This window comes from Pangasianodon hypophthalmus, chromosome 10 (genome assembly GCF_027358585.1).
Source record: "Pangasianodon hypophthalmus isolate fPanHyp1 chromosome 10, fPanHyp1.pri, whole genome shotgun sequence".
NCBI lineage: Eukaryota > Metazoa > Chordata > Actinopteri > Siluriformes > Pangasiidae > Pangasianodon > Pangasianodon hypophthalmus.
Genome location: NC_069719.1, coordinates 11,425,712 through 11,435,876, shown reverse-complemented (window position 1 = coordinate 11,435,876; position 10,165 = coordinate 11,425,712). Strand labels below are relative to the sequence as shown.

Genomic DNA, 10,165 nt, shown 5'->3' with positions numbered 1-10,165 from the left:
TCTATAAGATATTGTGGATATTCTCCTTCTCTCCGTGTGCTTGTGTGCGTCCGTGTGTGCATCCGTGTGCGTGTGCGCGCGAGCGTGTGTGTGTGTGTGTGTGTGTGTGTGTACGTGCGCGCTTGTGTGTATTGAACCTGTACACCGTAAGCGCTGAAGGCATTTTAATAGGCTACATGTGGCGGCCAAGGGAGCTGGTGCGCCACCCATATATTACAAAAATATGACAAGTTCCGCCGTCTGTTCTTTCAAAGACAAAAATGGGGGCATGTAGCAGTTGTAATAATAAAACGGTATGATTTTTGTTCTGTTCTCCGGGGATCCGGGTGGGTGCAGGGGGGTGGGCGGTCGAACTTAGGTGTTGGGCTGTGTGTGAGGGGGGAGAGGGGGAGGAGGAGCAGCGACTCAAGTGGGCGGCCACATAAAAACTGCAGGCAACATCAGGCGCGCGATCAGAGTGGCCGTGATAAACGCATGATGAACTAGTGGAGATAGGAGCCGAGTGTCTCATTGCTCTTTACACCCAGGAGCCCAGTGGACTCAGCTGTGTCCGTATAGAGGGACTTTTTCGGGACTAATAACCCAAAGGCTTGCCGCTTTGCTTTTTGCCTGAATATCCCGAGTGTATGCTGCGCGCTGGGACTCTGTGGAAAGCGCCTTCGCTCAGTTCACTTCGTGTTGAGGATACGCTTGGCGCATCTACCGATGGTGAGTGCTCTCCACTCTCTCACGTGTAGTGGATGCCTGTGAAATGTATACGCGTTCACAACGCAGGGTTGGAGCGTCTTACATGCCCGCATGTCATGGCTTTTCAAACAGACGTGAACCTTTCATTCATTTCCAAAATTAAAGGTGTATCCATTCAAGTTCAGTTTTTGTTTTAAATGTCTGAATAGAAGCGCGGTGCTCAATGCATCAAGCTCTATGATTTCATCCTGCATTGATAGTCTAGGTAAAGATGTGGACCAGGATGTTTTTTGCACGCTTGGACAGCCATCCAGTTTTCCCTACACACACCTGCCCGCTCATGACTGCTGTGCGGTGCTCACACACACACACGCACACACAAGCCGGAAGAGACTCGCTGAGCGCTTAGCTCATGGGTCGGCTCTGTTTTCCGCAGTTTTAATTGCTATAGTAATGTATTGCATCCAGTCCTTCTACATGCTTCTACAATAAACCCGCAGATAAATCACATTTACCTAGTGTATTCAAAAACTTTTAAAGACTCACGCGCTTTCGCAAAAATAGTTTGTTGTTTTTGTGTAAATGCCAAACCCACTGGCGGCAGATGCTGCTTTATCGGTCCATGTGGTTTTCTCGTTTAGCGCTGAAGAACCTTGCAGGAGAATATGAGAACTTTAATAGCAGACCTATAATTAACTGTTTAGAGTGTAAACCGAATTAAGTCCTTTTAAAACATCACACCACATGCTTATCATATGATTATCTTCTGTTATTGTGTGCGTAAAGAATATCCAGAAGTCCTGTGCGCAGATGGCTTTGACGCTACCTATTTTAATTCTTCATTTTGCGCAAATTGGGGTTTGCGGGTCGGGGTGCGGGGTGGAGGGGGGCGTTAGGGCTAAAAACGGAACATAAGCAGGTTTTAAAACCGGATCACCATCAGAGCTCTGACTCGGTAATAAATCAACTCCAGGGAGGCTGACGTTGCCAAACCGAGATGTTTGGTTTTTGTGTATTTTTGCATCTTATATTTTAGGAAACCTAAAGCTGTAGTAGAACAATAGGGAAGAGCGAGTTAAATATAGTGGCCCACAGTTTTAGTTACACGCAGAACGAGTTCCTCTGATGACTTTCTGTTTTTTTATTATTATTATTATTTTAAATCCTGTACTCACTGTTTTTTTTTTTAACAGATTTTACTTTATTTTGATATAGTGATTAGATTATGTTTGGAAAAAAATCATATTATAAAATTTCTGTAGTGAATGATTAACAGAAACACTTGCAAATATTATTATTGGTGGAACCTGAAATATGGATACTCTGCAGTTCTGTTCTTCTCTGTTTAGTTTTAAGCAAATCATGAGTATTGCAGAGTATTGGCAAAATGAAGTGTTTGGAATGTAAATAGAGTGAAAAGTTATGTGTGCTCCAAAACGTTTTAATCAGCATATGCAGGGGGGAAAGAATGTTATTAACTTGTTATTCGTAGTCCATTTTGTCACTGTTTCATGGATTTTGGAATGTAAATCTCCAGCTGACCTTAACAACCTAACAACTCCAGGGCCTGTTATACATTATACATCTGTGCACTAGAGCCCAAAACCAGGGGACTACACAATACAACCTTCTTGGAGCTTGAGCGGCAAGTTCTGAAGAGCATTCTGGAGAGATCTGAATGAAGCGTGACAGAGATAAAATGCTAAAATTGGGTCCTTACTATTGTCTGTTCCTGTGGTAACCTGCTCCCCCCGTTCCTTGTCAAATTCCTCAGGAAACACATCTAAAGGGCCATGTGCATAGTCCGCTCTCATTAAGTCAGGTTAGGGAAAGTGAAGTCAAATGCTGTGAGGCCCACAGAACTCTGCCAAACCAGAGGAAGCAAGCTGCCGGAGCCAAATTGCACCATAAGCTGCTCTCATTGCAAAAGAGCTTGCATAGCTCTTCTTTATCCTCAAGCACATTCACATAAAATCCTGTAAATATTTTGGACAGTGCACATTTGGTTTTCAAGCAAGAATTTGTGGTCTGAACTTACTCCAGGTGTGTGTGTGTGTGTATGTGTGTGTGTGTGCTTATATGAGAATGAGCATTTTATGATGTTTAATTCTTCATAGTTTTTGCACTGATAAAATGGAACACGAGAGGTTACATTTTGAAATTATTTTAGTTTGCAAATTTTTTTGTGTATTTAAGCTATTATGGGCCCTGGCACCTAGTAAACTGTACTACATTAGTATACTAAAAACTGTAGCAAATTGATATCCCTCACCCCACCTCACACATGGGACACCAGTTTGATTGAACTTATCTCTGGAAAGTAAAGCCCTATGATCAAACACACATGCAAACCCCATCCAAGCCGCACACTATAACGACTGAGAATACAGGGTCAGACAAGGGTCACCACCATGATCTGGATCCAGACTCATTCCCTGATTGCATGAAGAACAAGCAAATGGAGCAATAAAACATGCTAACAATTGGGTACTCATGATACATACACACACACACACACACTCACGCTGCGTTCTTGTTGTTATGCATCATTTCTGTTGTAATGATTGGGCTTGATCCAGTAGAACTGAATCCAAAAGATGACAAAATGCATGCGTTGCTGCTCTGACCCATTGATTTGGGCCATTTAGGGCAAACACTCTTAATTTTATTAGCACTGTACTTTGACCAGTGATTAACCATACATATAGTTATGCCCTCTAAATAAGGGTGACTGTACATCAACTGCAATCCAGCTGCACTCTGGTCATTGTCAACCGTGTACCATCTTTTAGGCCCTGCCCTTCTTCACCTTTATTTGTACTTATGTCCAACTTATATAACTGTATTTGGAATTGTGTCCAACTTTGAGGATGTATTTACTCAGATGATTTATTCATGCTTTTTTTGGTGGGAATTGTGTGCCTCATTCAACATACAGTAGATGTAATGGGCTTGAGCGCACAATATGTTTTGTCAGCAAGTTCACTTCGTAGGCCAGTTTAGGTGAATTCTGGGCGGAGGCTGGGGATTACCAAATTGCTTTTGTGAGAAGTTGTAGGAAGAAGTTTGTTTACAAATGCTCCCCTTTTTAATGCTCAATGGACTCTGCTATCATGTACCATGCTATCATGGACTTTTAAAGAGCTGTGATGAGTAATCAGGATTAATTGTCTGTCCATAAGTAATGGAACTGTTAATTTCATACTTTTTGGGTGTATTCTTGTTAGATGAACCGAAAAGGTTTTTTTTTTTTTTTTTTTTTTTAGCTTGGTAGGACACGAAAAATCAATAACGCTTTCTGGTTGGAACTTTATCTTTCAGGAGGAGACTCTCTCCAGTCTCAAGCAGCCTCCCAGCACCACATAGCATTTCCTTAAGGAACCCGTCCTGCATCGGCTCCCAACAAACATGGACTGTTTCCCCATGCTTTATTTTCTGTCGGTAAGTGGACCACACCTAACCAATTTTGCCATCTGTCACAGCTGCTTTCTTGGGATTTAAATAGCTATATTTTAGAAAAATTTAAAAACATTGGTCATTCCAGTAAAACAATAATAAATGTGCCTTTTTGACTTTTGCTCTAAAAGTTTGAAATGCATGGAACGTAGTCCTTTGTTTGGCCTTAGTCAGGTCATGCTTGTAGGGATCCTGCTTCTTATCGAGTTAGAGTTTGCTCTGACCCTGAGGCTGCTCCTGTCTTATTTGTCTAATCATCCTGCTGGGGAAGAGGGAAGGGGAATGTATGGGTCTGCAAATTCCATTCAGAAATAGTTTGTCTGCTCTTTTACTAGTGCTTTAAGGATGTTGTTGTAGATAAAAAGAACATAGCGTATGTGATCACTGACCTTTAAACAAGCAAGACAGAGCAATTATTACCTCCTAAAATGTTTTCACTGGGAATTATAATGCAGGGACATCAAAATTGTTGGGGGTGGTGTTGTTGAAAGGTAAACCTATCTTAAAACATTGTGTCCTCTCTCTCCTCCTCCTTCTTTCTGTATTTCCATTTCCATTTTCTGCTCCTGCTGTCCCTTCTGTCTCATCCTCAACTGTCCACCAGAGACAACATGATTCCTGGTAATCGAATGCTGATGGTCATTTTATTATGCCAAGTTGTACTGGGAGAGAGCAGCCATGCTAGTCTAATACCAGAGGAAGGGAAGAAGAAGGCGTTGAGCAATCACCCGGGTCAAAGTCATGAACTGCTACGGGACTTTGAGGCCACGCTGCTGCACATGTTCGGCCTGCAGAGGCGGCCGCGGCCCAGCCGCTCAGCAGTGGTGCCCCAGTATCTGCTCGACCTCTATAGGCTGCAGTCAGGAGAAGTGGAAGAGGCTGAAGCTCACAATGTCAGCTTTGAATACCCTGAGAAGTCCACTAGCCGAGCCAACACTGTAAGAGCATTCCATCATGAAGGTAAGACCCATTTAGGCTATTCTGTGTGCCACTCAAGAAATAAAAAAGTATATTCGTATTATTGCAAGTGATATTCAAACACTATTCAGAGCAAACACTTATAAAAAAATGCTCTACAGCAGTGTACCTCTGTCTTCAATTATGTGGATCTTTTTGAGGGATTGTCCTCAACATGCAATTATCTTTAATGCTACTCTGCAGACTTCTAAATAAAGTCCTGCTGCCAACAGTGTGGGCACTTAAGGCAGACAGAGTGCCCAGGAGCCTTGAAAAAACAAATGCACAGTGCCAAGGTGATAAAGGGGCACCAGCATGGCACCAGGAATACTCATTATTTTGTCTTTTATTGATTTTGTTGGCAATATTTGTTCTTGAAAAAGATCATATTAAGGGGCCATATGTGCAGGGATGCTGCAGAGGAGAGTAAATAAAAAAAGACTAGCAAAGATGTCTGCCATTAGGAAGGCAGTCTTTAAGGCCAGTCTTAAATTGGCCTGTCTGGCACACAGAGAGCACAAGAGAAAAGCAGAATGCTTAGAATCTTGTCTAGAAATTTGCTTAGAGAATTCCTATTGTTATCAGTGAAAGAGCTCATACATCTTATCACAAGTAGAATTATGTACAAGGTGTGAAACAATGCAAAGTATTTACTCCAAAAATATACACTTAAGAAACACTTTGAAAGAGCAGTTCAGTTATTATGCAAGGAATGCAGTTACAACAGTATTTAACCAGTGTCTGTGCCACCCATCACCATGTGAGTGAAAGGTTAATGATTATTCTTGATGAAAATGATAAACGTTGCTATTTAACAAACTACAGATCTAATCAAAAACACACACAATAACAAGAACCACCTGGCCGAGATCAGGTCCTGGGTGTGAAATAACATGGCCAAATTGAACAAGAGCATGGCAAGCACAACATTCATTTTCCTACAGAGGTGATCTTGCCAGAAATCTGCAGATTGAGCAGAGAGAATTTGCCTTCCCCTTTGTTTGTTGTGCAGCCATGGTACAGTAAACAGTCCTGAAGATCTGGGGGAAAGGGGTGGTTGTTTCAGATTCTTTTGATAAAGAAGTATGTATTTAAATGTAGTTATATGTTAGTTGCATAAACCCTTTACACTGTTGAAAGTGAATGTGTATGTATCACTTAAGGTGTCTTTCGCATTTCTGGCCCCTGCAAATTTCTGGTTTACTTTAAAATAATCTTCAAATTCCTTAGTAGCATCTAATTGTTTTGGCATTCTGTAGTCTAGTACAGGTGGAGAAACACAAGTTTCAGGGATTTTGTTGATAAGGTTTTGGGAACATAATGAGAGTGCTGGGCCACTAGAGTCTATAGATTATAGAAGGGAAAGTCTTGATTTGAAGTGCCTACCCTTACTTGCTACCCTTACCCTTATGAAATGCTAACCTTAATTACTTACATACATACTTACATAACATATGTGTCTCGTCTCACCTCAGAGCACATGGAGCAAGTGCCGTCAGACAGACCATACAGCACTGAGACTCCTCTGCGCTTCTTCTTTAACCTCAGCGGCATCCCTGAGGATGAGCTGCTTTCCACGGCAGAACTGCGACTGTACCGGCAGCAGATTGAGGAGCCTGGTTTGGAGTCCCAGCATCTGGGAAATGAGGACCTCCATAGGATCAATGTGTATGAGGTGCTGAAGCCGCCGCGGCCTGGGCAGCTGATCACACGCCTCCTGGACACACGCCTTGTTAGCCACAACACCACCAGCTGGGAAAGCTTTGACGTGAGCCCGGCTGTGTTGCGTTGGACCCATGAGCGGCTACCAAACTATGGACTCGCTGTGGAGGTTCTGCATCTGAACCAAACACCGCGGCACCAAGGCAAGCATGTGCGCATGAGCCGCTCACTGCACCACACTTCAGAAGAAGAGTGGGACCAGCTGCGTCCTTTGTTGGTCACTTTCGGCCATGATGGCAAAGGCCACCCACTGACACGCAGGACCAAACGCAGCCCCAAGCAGCGAGGCCGCAAGCGCAACCGCAACTGTCGGCGACATGCGCTGTATGTGGACTTCAGCGACGTAGGCTGGAATGACTGGATAGTGGCACCACCGGGCTATCAGGCCTACTATTGCCACGGGGACTGTCCTTTCCCTCTAGCCGACCATCTGAATTCCACGAACCATGCTATTGTACAAACACTGGTCAACTCGTTGAATAGCAATATTCCCAAGGCCTGCTGTGTGCCCACCGAGCTGAGTGCCATCTCAATGCTCTACCTGGATGAGACTGACAGGGTAGTCTTGAAAAACTACCAGGAAATGGTTGTGGAGGGCTGTGGCTGCCGCTAGCTGAGTTTAGCATTAAGAAATGCTAGCGCAATGAAGGCAAGATCTAATGGCCCCATTGTATATCTAAATATTTTCACTTGGATGCTTATTTATAACGTTTATGTTGAGATGTTTGTTTGTCTCCTTTTTGTTTCCTTGACCATATGAGCATATATTTTGACAAAATATATATATTTATATCTACATATTAAAAATAAAAGTGAGACCTTATTTTAAACATTAAGAAGAAGCTGTACAACTTTTCATGGTGTATATTAGATTGTATAAGGGGTTTTAATGAGAAAATAGCTTACAAAATCACCAAACATAAAGTATATATATATACTGATAATATTTATTTCTTTCATACTATACACATTTACAAAAAAAAAAAAAAGGAAAAGAAAAAAAATGTGAGAAATGCTTAACATCCCAGCCAACTTCTTATTTGAGCAGATGAACAAATGCAACAAATGCATCATTTGTGTATGGAAACAGAGCACTGTGTGAAATGATCAACTAACTGATTTGTGTGATAAATCAGTTGAAGAAATCATAAATGTACTTTGATTTTTTATTCACATTTTTTCGTCAACTTTTAGACATGTGATTATTATTTTTTTTTTTTAGATGTCCCCATAATGTGTTTTTAAATAAATTGTGAAATTCCAAGACAACGTGAGATGAATATAAAAATAGCGGAAGAGCTCCAGACACGCCGGCTTTTGCAAGTATCATCAGCTTGCGTTTTAAAATCGCACTTAGTTCGCTTTCCTTTATGAAGATGCAATTAGAGTAGCTGATTAAGTGTGACTCCTTTACAAATTTGCCGACATGGCGGCTACGTTGTGATGGCTGCAGACGTGTGCTGAGACGCTGTCACCTCTCTCTGAGAGGAATCAAAGGTTAGACCGACTGTCTCCTGCTTTTGTCTCCGACAGCTCCTGCCGAATGAAAAGAGACGCCTGTCGCCAACCTGTGGCCCCAAAGAGACAATAGACTTTCTGCATCGCTTATTTACAGTTGGACGGCCTTAAGGACTACAGGCTATATTCAGTGATAATGCCGATGGCGGCGCTTTGAACTGGCGGATAGCGGCGCGAGTGTAAAATGGAGGCGGAGCTCAGCATGCTAAAGGAAATAATGTCGGTACAACTTATCAGTGAGATGACCTGCGTGTCTTTTCAAGTACATATAATAACCTGTGGGTCAGGGTTTATCACCTGGATGCAGACACAGCAAGGTATTTATCAGCCCGAACTGAAAAAGAAGAAGAAAAGTTCGAATTCGATGTGTTTTAGGCTATTTATAGTCAAGAACTAATCATCAGCATTAAAGCTAACCTGTCACCATTCAGTCATGATGGTTGGCTAATATGAAATTTTATTAAACCGGACTTTTATGAATTTTATGAAACAGGAGCTAAACAAATTTTAGTTGAGTACCTCTGCTATAGGTTATAAGTGGACAGTTTAACAAAACCCGTTTAAATTAAAGGTAAACACCTCCAGTTTTAAGTAAACCGTCGACACTTTTCTGACGAGGCTAGTCTAATTAGCATAATCTATTTACCTTCAACTTTCAGCCTTTTTCTTCTGAAAAACTTAAACAGTGATGGTGTATATCCCAAGGATTTTTTTTTGAAAAAGTAGGTCTGTGAAACATAAAATAACATTTGGCTTATTGAAAAAGTGCCTTGTAGTTTAAAATAATGAAAAATAACAACCAAATACTTTTGGGTTACTGAAAAAGCTAACCTCCCTGTTGTTCAAATGCATTTTTTCAGGCCATTCTTAATGTGAGTAAGACAGCCACCTAATTATATATCTATTATTTTTGGCTAGTATTTTTAGTGTTAATTTACCTGGCAGTTGTAACAGTCTTCTCCCTCAGGGCCAACAAAGACTGCACACCTCAGTAAAGCTCTAGTTAGCCTGAGGTTGTAGCTTCGCTTTCTCTTTGAACCTTTGCCTATCACACACATACACACAGAGACTCGTCAGCGGACAGAGAGAAGGAAAAGAATTTAATTTTGAAGTGGCTGAGGGCAGAGGGGAACTCTTTAAAGCCAACTGACAACAATTACACACATTTCAACTGCTCTACTGCAGTAAGATAAAATCACCAAGTTATGGTAATTGTTGGGCAGTTCATTATCCCGCCTTGTCTTCACAAAGAAGGCACACATTGTAAAATGTCCTGAGAAGACAGGAAGCGCTGTACTCTAAACATTTATGTAAGGTAAATCATGTAGTCATATGTGATGTTACCACATAATGCTTTTCAGTTCAGACTGAAAAGACAGCTCTATCTCTCTATCCCTCTATGTTCTGTCTCTCTTTCAATCTTTTTCTGGTGTTTGCCTACTTAACCATTTAATGGAATGTGAAACTAGAGAGCTTTATAAAGTTGGATATTGAAAAGAAAAATCAGAATTATTAAAAATCATTTTTAACTACTATAGTTTTAAGTGTATTTTACCTGTTCTTTCAAGCAAGGTATTCTTTTATAACAAAACATTTGATGTCTATGCTTTCTCAAACTTAAAACAAAGTCATAAAAAATTCATATAGTAGATTAGCCATTAGACAAGATGGCCTTTTACAAGGACTTTGGTTTCAAAGTTCAGGAGTTTATACACAGAAGATCCTTCAGAAAAGACATCACCTTGTATTTCTGGATGAACCCAGCCCACCTGTCTGTGTAAAAATAGTTGATGGTAATTAAATTTCAAAATTGTTCCTTTGTGAA

The 10,165-nt window shown here is 41.2% G+C and overlaps 1 protein-coding gene across 1 annotated transcript; it reads left to right on the top strand.

Annotated features, from left to right (window-relative positions):
- Positions 1-454: 454 nt before the first annotated feature.
- On the top strand, positions 455-8,770 carry bmp4 (bone morphogenetic protein 4). Its single transcript, XM_026934460.3, has 4 exons — positions 455-708; positions 4,009-4,128; positions 4,748-5,103; positions 6,576-8,770. The coding sequence occupies exons 3-4, from the start codon at positions 4,755-4,757 to the stop codon at positions 7,433-7,435; spliced, it is 1,209 nt and encodes a 402-aa protein (XP_026790261.1). The 5' UTR covers positions 455-708; positions 4,009-4,128; positions 4,748-4,754; the 3' UTR covers positions 7,436-8,770.
- Positions 8,771-10,165: the final 1,395 nt, after the last annotated feature.